This window comes from Lissotriton helveticus, chromosome 9 (assembly GCF_964261635.1).
Source record: "Lissotriton helveticus chromosome 9, aLisHel1.1, whole genome shotgun sequence".
NCBI lineage: Eukaryota > Metazoa > Chordata > Amphibia > Caudata > Salamandridae > Lissotriton > Lissotriton helveticus.
In genome coordinates, this window is record NC_136070.1 from 913,674,216 (window position 1) to 913,688,433 (window position 14,218).

Sequence of the window (14,218 nt, forward strand, 5' to 3'; positions counted from 1 at the left end):
TTATCAATGTTAAAGCCATTGGTGAGCACCAGTTGGATGTGATCCTTTATCATGCGGTTTGTTCTTTCCGCCAAGCCATTAGCTTTTGGGCAGTAGAGTGCAGTTTTTTCCATGCTTGATGTTTAAGTCCTTGAGGAATGTCATCATTTTTTTCGGAGGTAAACTGCACCCTATTGTCGGTTACAAGGACTGCCGGTATCCCTTCAGAGGAGAAGACTGATTTTAAGAACATAATAAGGTTGTTGGTGGTGGTAGAAGATGTGAATCTCACATTTACCCAATGTGAGGTATAATCCACCAGGACAAACATAAATCTTTTTTGGGGTCCTAACATTTCCATGGGGCCAATTATGTCCATGGCGAATTTCGTCCATAGTACTTCTGGTACTTCAATTGGAGATAAAGGAACTTTGTGCAATACTTTAGATTTGTCGCTTCTAGCGCAACTGATGCAATCCTTGACTATTGTTTCTACCATTGAGTCTAGTTTTGGGAACCGATAACTGTTCCTGGCTTTAGCTTTGGTGATACTCCTACCTAAGTGTCCCTCGTGGGCCAAGTCGTTTTTTTTTTCTGATTGAGGTAGGTGGAACTGCTTTCTTGTTGCGGTAGATTTTATCATCAATGATGGTAAGTTCATGCCTTACTTCCCAAAATTCCTTTAGCTCGTCCTGCATCTCGCTGCATTTTTTCTGGCCACCCATTGATAATTAGGTTTTTTAGTGAGTTAATTTTAGTATCATTCTTCATTCCTTCTTCCCATTCCTCCTCCAAGATCGAGGGGAGTTGGATGGATAAGATAGGGGTGTCCAACGTATCTCCTTGGTGGTCATTTATGAGGGGAGATATGGATAAATCTGCCACAGCATTTTCATGTCCTGGCAAGTACTCGATCTTGAAACTATATTTCTCTAAACCTAGAACCCATTTGGCAATTCTGGGAGACTCGCAGTGAGATTGTTTAGCAGACAAAATGTATGCTAGGGGTTTGTTGTCCGTTCGGACTGTGAATTTTATTCCCCCCCCCCCCCCCATCGAAAACATTTAAAGTGATTAATGGCCCAGTGGCATGCTAGGGCTTCTCTTTTGATTACGGAATAATTCCGTTCGGATTGACTGAGGGTGCGGGAGGCAAATGCTATAATGGTTTCTCCGTCATCCCCTTTCTGAGATAAGGTTGCTCCCAATCCTTTGTTAGATGCATCGGTGCTTAAGATGGTCTTCTTTTGCAATTGAATTGGCCGAGTGCAGGTGACTCTATGATTTCATGTTTAAGTCTGTTTACTGTTTCACTGTGTCGTTCTTCCCACTTAAATTCTTGCTTGACCTTAAGGAGTTCCCGTAAGCACTCACATTTCTCAGAAAAAGATGGAATGAACTTGGCCATGTATTCAATTAGGCCCAAAAATTACTTGAGTTCTTCCTTACAGATGGGAAAAGGTGTGTCTCTCACCGCTTGGATTAGGCTATGTTTAGGCCAAATCCCTTCTTGTGAGATTTTGTGTCCTACGTGATCCACCTCCGTTACTTTTATTTTGCACTTATTGCATTTTACTGTCAACCCAGCCTCAGATAGTCTGGCACATACTCTCCTGAACACCATGTCATGTTCTTCCCCGGTGGCTCCGTAAACTAAGACATCATCCTGGAAGCACATACTGTTGGGAATTCCTTCAAGTACCTGCTGCATCATCTTTTGGAAGACTGCGGCAGCTGAGGCGAGGCCGAAAGGCAACCTTCCAAACATGTATGTGCCAAACGGGGTTGACAATGCAGTTAAAGGACAGAATTACGGGTGGAGTTCTACTTGATAATATGCCATGGAAAGGTCAATAACTGAGAAGAATTTCGCTTTCCTCATTGTACTTAACATTTAGTTTATGTTGGGGAGTGGAAATCGCTCAACCCAAATATTTTCGTTAAGGCTGCGTAAGTCTATGCAAAGACGAATGCCTTCCCCACTAGCTTTTGAGGCGATGACAACGGGGGCTAGCCATTCTGAGGAATCGATGGGTTGTATGACCCCTAATTGGCCCAGCTTATCAAATTCATCTTTTAGTGGTTGTCTTAAAAGAAGTCGGGTCTTATGGACTATGGGATTGGCGCCCTGTCTCACCTTTATTTTATGTTGACATTTTCTCAAAAGACCCAACTTGTCTGAAAAGAGGTGAGGGAATTTGTCACAGAGCATCTTTCCTGGGTCGGATTTTTCCACTAGGGTGACTTGTCCCTTATTGTTGGGATTGAATATGATACCCAGCTCTTTCTGATGCTTCCACCCCAAAAGGTTGGATCCAGCGCTCACCAAATATACTTTCCCAATAGTAGACCTTCCTTTAAAGTTTATTTGTGCTTCAAACATGCCTACCAGAGGGATGGGATCTTTAGTATAACCTTGGGGTGAAATATCTGGTTAATCAATTGTTATATTCCGCTCTCCTCGAATTCCAAAAGTTCATGAGTCCGCAAACATTTCTATGGATATGTCATTAATTAATATCTTACATTTCGGGTAATCAGGAACTGAAACACCAATCATATTTTTCACTTGGAAGATGAATTGTAGTTGATCATTGTTCTCGTCTATAACTGCCTTCACTTGGCCACTGTCTTTGTTTCTACAAACCCTGACTAAATGTCCTCTTCTATTGCACTTCTTGCAATGAGCATTGCGGTGCACAATGGATTGTTGGATAAATGATTACTGCTACCGCATCTGAAGCATTTGAGGTTGGCATGTTCCTTCGTGGGTTTGTTGGGTGGATCTCCTTTATTTTTAACTTTCAACACATTGTTGTTAGTTTCATCAACTTGTACTGAGGCCACCACTTCCTCCGTTGGCTTGATCTCTTTCATGCATCTAGCAGTGTGTTCGATGGACTGAGCAATGGAAATAGCTTCTTCCAATGTAGGGTTCTTTGCAATTGGCTTTTCTTGTATTCTGCAGTTATTGGTACATCGAACCAATTGATCACTAATTAGAGAGTCATTAAGTTCGCCAAAGTCGCAACGCTGGGTGAGACCTCTTAACACTGCAATATAACTCTTAACAGATTCATTCTCCCCTTGTGCACGTTTGAAGAACTTGTGACGCTCAAGTACCACATTTATTTTATCGCCGAAATGGGTGCCTTGCTAAAGTAAAGTAATTTTGTAAGCGTCAAGTTCTTCGCCCTCTTCTAACTCTGGTTCAGGTAGAGTTTCATACACTTTACGGCCATACACCCCCAGATTATGTAAAAGAATGTGCTGTTTACGCACTGCAGAGAACCTTTCACCCCCCATAACAATTAAGTACGATTTAAAATAGTTTGGTCCATTCTTTCCAGTGGATCTCAGGTTCCCCACAATCATTTAGAAATGAAGGCGGTTGGCATATCCCCGGTGTACCCATGCGGGACCTAGCAATACAAAAGAGTATTGCCAAAAGAAACCAACGCTGGCAGGGTTCCCAAGGAGGAGGTAACACTATAGAGGATCTTGAGGATAAGGGAGGCTTGAAGCAGGATGCTTCCTTCCCCTTTACCCGCTCCCTCCCCTATCAAGAATGTACTGAAGAGTAGAGGAGGTGCTATAGGATCACTAACAGGTGAATTAAAGGTTACACTACCCGCTCCCTCCCCTATCAAGAATGTACTGAAGAGTAGAGGAGGTGCTATAGGATCACTAACAGGTGAATTAAAGGTTACACTAGACTGCCAATAATTATCCGCTGTTAAAACATAACTGGTGTTAAGGGCTCAAGGGAATAAAATTCTAACCGGAAAAAATAAACAAGTAATGAATAATTTAAAAAAAACTGCAGAATAAACTTTGAATTCACAACACAGGCAAGTCTAAATGAAGATCTCACAGTTGCATGGAGGCTCTAGATCAGAGTGAGTTCTGATGTTAATAACAAGATACTGTAGGAGAGTCCTTGAAAGGCATAAATAGACTGCTGCACTAATAAGTAGCTGGTAGTCACCAACAAGCGCCTCACAGAGTGTAAATAAAGGTTGCCGAAGTTCGTGTCCTACAGTTGCCTGAAAGTACAGAGCCAAACGTCTTTCGCGTCACCATATGTGGAGAAGTTAATGGGTAGCAGGAATGTCACAACAGGTGCCTCACCACATTAAAATAAAAGTTCCTGAAGATCGAGTCCTACCGTAGCCTGAAGGGACGGCATAAGCGGTGTTCGCCTCACCGTACTTGAGAGCGGAAGCACCGCTGTGGGAGGTCCTTGCTGCGGGGGCATGTAGGTGTCGCCCAGGATCCACATCAGGAGAGGGAGGCCGGGCGCCGGAAGAAGACGTCGAAATAGGAGCTGTAGGAGGGTTGTTGGTCGTCAGAAGAATGCCCCCGCAAGCAAAACTCCTGAGTGTGCCTGGCGCAGTATGAGGCAGCGCGGTCCCAAAGGCACGTTGCGTCCGTGAGGAGACAGGGAGTAAAAGCAGTGCAGGAGCGGAGGCTGCGGGCTCAAAGGTTCCAACACCAGACAACACCGTTACGGAGTGAGACCAGGGCACACACCGGGAGGACGGCAGGTCTGAGGGAAAGCACATTCAGGAACACGCTGCGTCCGTGAGGAGGTAGGAAGCGAAAGTGGGGCACGAGCGGAGGCCGTCAGGCTCATATGTCTCACCCCCCAGACGATGAGATGTGGAACATGATAAGACACACAACAGGAAGCGGTGAGTCAGAGGGGGACAGGGCAGCCAATAGCAGGAGTCCGCCGGGCGCAAAGGGGACATCGCGGAATATCACCGAAAATCCCCCCAGCTCACCTGGTGATGGGCATAGTTCTGAAGGAATTCAGCCTGGATCAGCACCACAGAGGCTGGACGCCGGTACAACCAGGACGTGCTAGTGCCTAGATAGTAAGCTTCCATGAACCATCTGCGCACAGGGCTGACAGGAAAGTTCTTCATTCGCCCAAGCGCTAGGTTTTCCACCCTGACAACCGGAATGTTGTTGATGATGTAATTCCACAGTGCCAGTTATTTGCCGAGAACGGCACAGTCCCACCATAAGAGGCAGACCTCCAGTGTGCGAGGATCGCACATAAAATTATCGATGAACACCAGCCAGAATTTCATTCATTTCCTGAGAGAGCATAGAAAGGGGAGATGACCAACTGCCCCCTGCGCAGTTCAGTCGCCAGTGTAATAACTTCAAAGAAGATGAAGAATTATGACAAGGAAGGCACAAGTCCAAGGTAAGAGCTGTTTATTCTTTGGTCATCCGCTCTCAGAATACAGAAATGCCAACATTCTAACCTTAGCTCCCGGGCGTACTACTAGAGGGGAGAAAAGGAGGGGTGGGAGGAAGGTACCAAGGGGAAAGGAAACAAGATTACAACAATCATCTTATCTAGGATTGGCCACTACAATTCACTTTTCCTTGACTGACCCAACTTTCTGCTACAGTGCCTTCAACAGAAGCCCATTTACCAGCTTTCATGACTTCAGCTATGCACCTGCATGCATTCTCATTGAGAAATTCACATGTTCGATGCTAGAATTGGTTTGTAATATAGTATTGATTTGCCTCTTGCCTTAGCTTAGGGAATGAATCTCTTTTCAGACTGAAACCCAAAAATAAGACCGAGTTTTCTCTGATATTTGGCATGCCCTTTTCCTTGCTGAAGTGAACTCTACTTTGTGGAACCTTGCACACCAATTTCAAAGCTTTGAGACCAGCACCTAGTTCCAGAGTTTGAGGAGTATAACTAACGACTGAGCCCAATAAATTCCATTCATCACTTTCAGTGGTTCGCCTAAGTGGGAAGAGTATGTTCATACTACCGGCCTATAGCTCTCTGTGGCACAGAACTCAAGCTGCAGTTCACTAAGTAGGCCTAACAAGGTCGAAGCATTTCTAGGCTTGCTTTTTTTTTTTTTTACCAACACAGGGGGAGTGTTCTAGTGGTTCGTGCAGTAAACTCCTTTTTAAAGCTGGGCTAAAACCTGATTTGCCTATGGTTGGTTATTTCATATGACGGGACAGTGAAAAATTGTGGATGGGAATGTGCTCAGAGTACTTCCTAGTGGCTGAGATTAATTCACACATTTAGTAAAAATTAGAAAACTGAGCTGTACACTTAATCATGTGACTGTTGAAAAATCTTAGTTAGAGACCTCTTCAAATTCTCCGTTAGGGTAGGAGTTGCTTGCGGCATTTCTTAATATGTTACAGTAAGAGGCAGGTTTTTAAATTTCACATAAATGATTATACCTTCCAGTCCTGTCTTGCAACTTGGAACAAGCACCACCACAACAACAGAGCCAGGTTGACCCATCTACCTTGTATTAAATGAAGTCATCTTCCCCACAAAAGTGAAAACCTTTCATAAATTAGTTGAAGATTAATTATACACAATATACAGTAGCTATCACAAAAATATTGCTTTATTAAATGGAAATGTAGAAATCTTTACACAATGCAATTTACAAAGAGACAATCCAGGTACTGTGAAATAAAATGTACAACCAGGAGTAAACATGCTCTAAGTTAAGACATTCACATTGGCTACCACAGTGAACACAGCCATTTTGGTCAGACAGGTGCGTGCGGATTCATTATTTTGCAAGCCACAGCACAGTTTATAGTGCAAACTAGTAACAAGTACGAAAACAGTTAAAAGGAGTTGTTTATTTCCCAAATATATGAAAGCCAGAGAAGTAACCTTAACAGATAATGTACTCTGGAGGAGAGCAACAAAAGATGCAAGAATAATTTTGTTCATGATTGAGAGCCAAAAATGTGAATGAACACCCATTATCATCATCAGCCCCATCACTCGCCCTGCAGCAGCCATTTATTATGGGATTTCAACCCCAAAATGTCAAGGTTCAAGCACTGTTTTGAGAACTCAACATAAAAGGCATCAGGAAAGGGAGTCACAATGATTGAAAACATGTGTTAGGCTAAAATAGAATCATCTATCTACAAAAGAAAAGTTTCAGGGATGATACAAGCAGCCAGTCATTTATCATCCCGCTGCTATATCATCATAATCTAGGTGATCGTCTTCTCCATTTTACCATACACCCTGTAATGTGCCATATCTTGTGCATCATATTCTGTTTGGTGCAGTGTATGCAAAGCAGTTTAAGGGATCAGTAGAATACTTTTTAGATTATTTTTTTTACTTTCTAGGTTGAAAGCATTTTTTAAAAACACAATACTACAATTTGCCGAGCCAGAAGACATCTGATTAAAACTGCTAACACTTACCTAAATGCACATTTTGCAAACTGGATTACATCTTAAACGAATCGAGCTTCTGGGAATAAACCTGTTAACCACTTTCCTATCTTTGCTTCGGGTAACTGGAGTCTGTCTTTCGATTGCCAGCATTTCCAACATCTGGGAACTTAATATAAACGACTCATTTCTGCAGGTTTCTACTTATTTGATTTGTCTTACAGTGATCAGTGCTATTAATTTTTGATGAGGCCTCCCTGCCATCCATGTCATAATATGGAGATGAATTGACAACACTGGTCAGTTGTATAACATGTCTGGCAAAAGCAAGGACATGGACGAAATAATAATGTACTTCAATATGTAGCCATTTAGTAAAACGTGAAAAATACTAAGCATGAAAAGAAACAAATGAAGCTAGAAAAAAAGGAGATGTGTTAGGCAGTATATTAAAAAACTATTGTAAATACAGAAAATGTGTAATTGTTAAATGTATTTCAGTCAAATGTTGTTGCCAACAGAAAACCATATTGAATAATTCCTTAAATGGTAAAATGAGCACATTGGGAACAATATCAATGACAACTTTAACACCAACATTTGTTGTAGTATTGAATGAGAAAAAATGCTGGCAACCTACCAAATCACTAATGCCTATGTTCTGAGTGAACAAATGAAAATTGTAATTGGAATACAAATACACATCAATTCATTGTATATGGAAGCACTGACAATCACAAAAGGAGTATCAAATTGATTTCGTTTATGCACACAGCGCGTTTCATCAGTGAAGGCAATCATTTAAAATCACCATCTTTATTTTTACAGTAAGGCTCAAAGCTCATTTACCAAGCCTAGCTTTTAAAAGCAATAAAACCAACCGAGGGATGCTTTTAATTTTTCCCCCCCTTGAATGCATGATGAATTAACAATCTCAAGCACCACTTTTTGACATTGTGCCACAGGGGTTTGTAAAGTAGGTTACAATGTATATTTTTGATAATCTGATCTTTTATTATTGCCTTAATATATTAAATACTCAGTGTTCCAATATGCAAACAGATGTTTTGCTATAACTGTAGTACTGCAAAATTCACTTGCAATATAAATATGAATGTATCTTTGAGTGGTTTTATAAGAAACGTTTAAGCGACCACTAGTTTTGAAGATTTTAATACATACTTTTTGAAATTGTTCATTTTTATGCATCGTTTAAAAATTTTATTCAGACTTTTCAGGAATTTTAAAACTTTAGGTACGATTGTTCACAAAACCTATAATCAAAGGGTGCAGTCTTCAAGAGAGAATTTATTTTGGAAGAACATTTAATGTAGGTTTAAAGTGGCACGCTCTCCCTTTATAAATTGCATATTGGGCTTCACATTAGCTGTATTTTTAAAAGGAATACTTCCTCTGTGTAAAACAAATAGGAACAAAACATTAAAGGTGTTAACAAAATGAGTACAATGGATGGTTGCTACCTGCTACTTTGCTGCAACCCTGATCATAAAAAATGCAGTTTTCCTTACCGATTTAGTGCATGTTCTAAATAACATGCAAGAACAAATACCAGGTTTTAAATCATGATCTAGGAGATTTTATATTAAAAAGACTCCTAAAAATATTGCTTTGCCCCAATGTGGAGTTGGAGCATTACGGGTCTCATTAAGAATTTGTTGGCACATGGAAACTATCCAACTTAAGGAGGAATCTCCAAGTACAAAGTACAAACCACTAGCTGATTTCCTGCATCAAAGGAATAATATTGTAGAGGAAATTCCACTAGTGGGTTTGACTACGTATTTGTGTTTCCTTCAGAAATAGAAGAATTTTCTGTTCCATTAAATTCTAAATCAGGCCCTGTATTGTTTGAGATAAGATTTCTTTAGGACAAACTTTCCCCACAAAATTCAATTGAGATCTCTCACATTTGCTGCAAAGTATCCACTGGCGCTAAGTCACATATAGAGCAAACATATCCTTCCCAGAGTTGGTAATGTCAGTTTAGTCCATATTTCGACTCCAGAGTTCTAGTTGTCCACATGGTTTAACATGGCTGACTTCAACCATTCTGCAACCTGAAGAGCAATCTCCTACAAGAGAAGGACATCATGGTTATAATCTTAGGTAACAAAGAACATTCTCTTCATAGTATGAGAAACTGTAAGTAACACAATTGGGGTGCACCCAAACTTTCACCTGGCAAGCAGCAGTGCCATCCTCTTAAGAAAAGGCTTTTCCCCAAAAATGGGTTTCACAGAAAGTTTCCTTATATCTACTTTCAGCACTTGTTAATATATTTTTAACTGGACAAGTATGTTCTGAGTGTCAGGAACAACCTTCAACTGTGCATCAGAGTATACTCACTGCCTGGAACAAATAAAGACAGCTGAAACCCCATCTCTACGCTATTTATGTGAACTTCCATTGACTGGCTTCCATTCTGCCTCTAATGAGCAGTATTCTCTCATCTGTCCTCGCTTCAGTCCTGCTGCTTGACAACACAGTGCATTATTTGTGTAGCCCACGCCCACCCCAACTTCCCCACTGACCAACATAAAAATTCTGGAACACAGCTGCTTCTCAGGTCTTCAGAAATATGAAATGGCAGTCTCTCACTACAACGGGACCTCCATTCAGGATCATTTTGTCCTTAGAAAACATGTTGACCCTTAAATCTGTGAATTGTAGGAAAGGTACTGTTTGCAACATCCATTCTTTATAGGAAAATAAATTTGTAGCTTCATTATCCTCCAGGAGATATGACAACTAAATTGAAGAACCCTACTGAAAACCACAAAGTGACCTCTGTCTCAAAGGTAACAATCATTCAGGTATTTGCCTATTGAAGCAATATCTTATCTCCTGGAGGTACCTCTAGCTAAAAATATGTGGCAATTAGAAAAAATCCTAAGAGACGCTATGTTAAGTTTGAGGTGGGTGCATTGTCTTGCTTCAAATCAGTGCTTATTATTATAACTTGCTTTTATAGACATCAGAATACTCCAGTGGTACCATTTCTAAGTGCTGCAAATAACAGGTGTCACTATCGCTCAAATTATTAGCACTCACTTTATTTCCCATGGAAGGATAGAAAGCTGTCCCTGTTAGATTCAAATCCTTAGGCTAAGGATCTTCTCACACACACCTCTTGCCAACTGAGGTGTTGGGAGTGTGATGATCTGCACATCCAACAGAAGATGGTGCAAACTAGGGTAGTATTGATCGGATTCTATCTTAACTCCTCATCTTAAAACATTGTATCTTCAATTTACTCTATTAATACAATTCTACATGGGTTATATCTTCCTCAATTCTGCTAACATAGCTGTAAAGCTTACATCAAAAGTCTTTAACATGTAGATAATCACATCACAAGACACTGTAAGGAAAATGCTACTTACCAGTATGCATCTGTTCTTGGCATGTAGAGCTGCAGGTTGTACACTTTGCATAGATCGCCATCTGGTGTTGGGCTCGGATGATTACATGTTGTTTTTGTCTTCGAAGAAGTCTTGTAGTCACGAGACCGGTGACTCCTCCTTCGATGTACAGTGCGCATGGGCTTCGGCTCCATCGTTAGATTGTTTCGCCAGTGGGGTTAGATGGAGTAGTGAGAAATAGAGAAGTGTCCGTGCGTGATGTATCTAATTAAGATAATGCTGGATCAGACAGAGGTATACGGGGAGGAGGGTGAACGTGTCCAACTCTGCAGCTCTACATGCCAAGAACAGATGCATTCTGGTAAGTAGCATTTTCCGTTCAAGGCATATGAGCTGCAGATTGTACACTTTGCATAGACTATAAAGCAGTATCCTCATTAGCGGTGGCTACCTGTATCTGTTGCAGTAGTTTGAAAAAGTGTTTTTAAAACAGCCTGGCCAACACTAGCTTGTTGTTTTGCTTGCAGATCTACACAATAGTGTTTTGTGAAGGTGTGTGGCGTGGCCCAAGTTGCTGCTTTGCATATGTCATCTAGAGGAATGTTTCCTAAGAATGCCATAGATGACCCTAGTTTACGTGTGGAATGAGCTCTAGGGGGAATGGTTAATGTGCGTTTAGCTTTAAGGTAGCATATTTGTACACATTTTACAATCCACCTTCCAATTCCTGTTTTAGATATAGGATTGCCTTTATGAGGTGGGGAGAAAACTACGAAAAGTTGTTTGGTTTTCCTAAATGGTTTCGTTCTTTCTATGTAATAGAGCAATGCTCTTTTGAAATCAAGAGTATGTAGCGCTCTTTCTGCCACTGAGTCAGGTTGAGGAAAGAATACGGGTAGCTCAACTGACTCGTTTAGATGGAAGGCAGACACTACTTTAGGTAGAAAACTAGGATTTGTCCTAAGAACCACTTTGTTATGATGAATTTGTAAGAATGGTTCTTGTATGGTTAATGCCTGGAGTTCGCTCACTCTTCTGAGGGATGTGATGGCGACTAAAAATGCTACTTTCCAAGTAAGGTATTGTAGTTCACATTTGTGTAGAGGTTCAAATGGAGGGCCCATTAATCTGGTAAGGACTATATTTAGATTACACACTGGAGAGGGTGGAGCTCTTGGTGGAATTATTCTTTTAAGCCCTTCCATAAAAGCTTTAATTGGTGGAACTTTGAAAAGCGACAGATGTCTGTTCTGAAAATAGGCTGCTATGGCAGCTAGGTGTAATCCTATTGGTGTATACGCTAGACTACAATGTTGTAGATGCAAAAGGTAACAAATGATATTTTGAGTGGAAGCATCTAGTGGGTCAATTTTATTGTTAGAGCAATAAATGACAAACCTTTCCCATTTTGCAGCGTAGCACGCTCTTGTTGTAGGGCACCTAGCTTCTTTGATAACATTTCATACATTCCTGTGGAAGATTGAGGTATCCAAACTCTAGGATTTCAGGAGCCAGATCGCCAGGTTGAGCTGATTTGGATCTGGATGTCTCATCTCTCCATGGTTCTGAGGGAGAAACTTGGGAGAGTGGTGCATCTTTTGATGTGGCACTACTGATAGCTGCAACAGAGTTGTGAACCATGGTTGTCTTGCCCATGTTGGAGCAACTAGGATCATTGTCAGGGAATGCTGTTGGAGCTTCCTTACTAACAATGGAATGAGTGGGAGAGGCGGAAAAGCGTAAGCAAATTTTCCTGACCAGTTCATCCATAGAGCATTGCCTTTGGACAATGGGTGTGGATACCTGGATGCGAAGTTTTGGCATTTTGTGTTTTTGTGTGTGGCGAACAGATCTATGTCTGGCTGTCCCCACATGTGAAAGAATGGAAGAAGAACTTGAGGATGAAGTTCCCATTTGTGGATCTGTTGTGTCGGACGACTGAGCAGATCTGCTATTTGATTGTGTACTCCTGGTAGATGTTCTGCTAGGAGGTATATGTTTCGCGGAATGGCCCACCTCCAGATGCTCTGTGCTAGACGGGATAACCCGAGAGAGTGTGTCTCCCCCTCCTTTTGTATGTAATACATTGCCATCATGTTGTCTGTACGTATTAAGACAACTTTGCTGAGGAGCCGCCTGAGATGCCATACGTTTACCTGACGCATCTAACAACTTAGATTCTTTGTCAGGAGGTGATGTATCAACTGATCCCTGGGAGTTTGCCCTTTTACGTGCATTGACTACTACTAATGAATCTAAGGGAAGTTGGCCATTAATGTAGATAGGGTCGCTAGGAGCTGCTTTGTATTTTTTATCCACTCTGGGGTTAAGAACCCTAGCTTTGACTGGGTCTTTCAACACCTCAGGAGCATGTCTGATAATGCCTTGTAGCATAGGTAAGACGTGAGTAGATTTTTGCAGTTGTGCAAACGTTTCCAACAAAAAATCTTCTTCTACAGGGTCTGCATGAAGTTTGACTTTATGATATGTAGCTGCTCTATTAATAAGCTGTACAAACCCCACATTATCATCTGCGGGGGACGGCTTTGAGGGGTAGAAATCTAGATCATTTGTTAGATCAGGATCAGTGTTATAATCATGCCATGGGTCTGGCTCCTGCAGTGAATTAACAGGACTTAATGGCATTACACCCTCATCTAAATCTCCATGTCCCTGTGAATCATCACTATCCTGTAAATCTGGAGAGTGTGGTGGTGAAATTATTAAGTTAGGGTTAAAAGGCGGTGAAGGTGGAGGAGAAGTGTTAGTAGATATATAAATTTTCTTTGGAGGAACTGGAATTTGGGGTAAATGTTCTGGTTTCCTCTTTGCAGGTGGCTTGGTGACTATGTGACTAGTCTTTGGGTGGATAAATATAGTAGTCTGCTTTGGATCTGGGAAAAAAAGTTCTTCGGACTCCACAGACTTGCTTGGTGTCGAAGAATTGTCCTTAGAAAATGATTTTGGGTGTTTTGGGACATTGTCCGATACAGCAGCTTTACACGGTTCCGAAGTTTTCGGTGCCTTGTGTTTTGATGGTACCAAAGTATTTTCTATATGTTTCTGTGCCAAATGTTTTTAGTTTGTTTCGGTACCAAAGTTTTATCTGGTTTTTCCGGTGCCGGTGGTTTATCCGGCTGTTTTGGTGTCGATGACTGATCGAGTTGCTTCGGCGCCGACTTTTTATCCAAGTCTTTCGGTGCCGAGGGGTCTTTTATAGGTTTCGGCACAGAGTGCTTTGTTGGTGTCGACGGAAGAGGGTGTGGCAACTCGGATGGTTGCACCTTCGGTGCCGAGGGTGGTTTTTCGGTGCCGAGTGGTTGACTCAAGCCGGATGGCTTTTGTCTGTCCTTCGGTGCCGAGCCCGAGGGCGGGGTGTTCGAAGTCTTGGTACGGTGCAAACCTGCGCCCAAAAGCGAAGGTGTTACCGGGCCCATTGTTTTGGGCTGGGTCGGGGTTTCAGTACTCGCATCCCTTTGAGCAGGAGTGATGTCCTCATTGGCCTCAGCATCGGAGACGTCTGCTTCGGAGTCCATGATTTCTTCTGGCTCCGGAAGGTTATCTGGACCTGGATTGAAGATGTCCAGAATGGAGACTGAGCCTCGCTGCATGTCTCGGCGTCGCGCTCGACGATCCCGTACAGTCTT

General features: G+C 41.9%; 1 protein-coding gene across 1 annotated transcript in view; it reads right to left on the bottom strand.

Annotated features, from left to right (window-relative positions):
• Positions 1-8,937: 8,937 nt before the first annotated feature.
• LOC144781992 (thymus-specific serine protease-like) overlaps positions 8,938-14,218 on the bottom strand; it is a 97,192-nt gene continuing 91,911 nt past the window's right edge. The window contains exon 12 of the mRNA XM_078661089.1: positions 8,938-9,281. Coding sequence (XP_078517215.1) covers positions 9,219-9,281 — 63 coding nt within the window. The 3' untranslated portion in view covers positions 8,938-9,218. The remainder of the gene's footprint in view (positions 9,282-14,218) is intronic.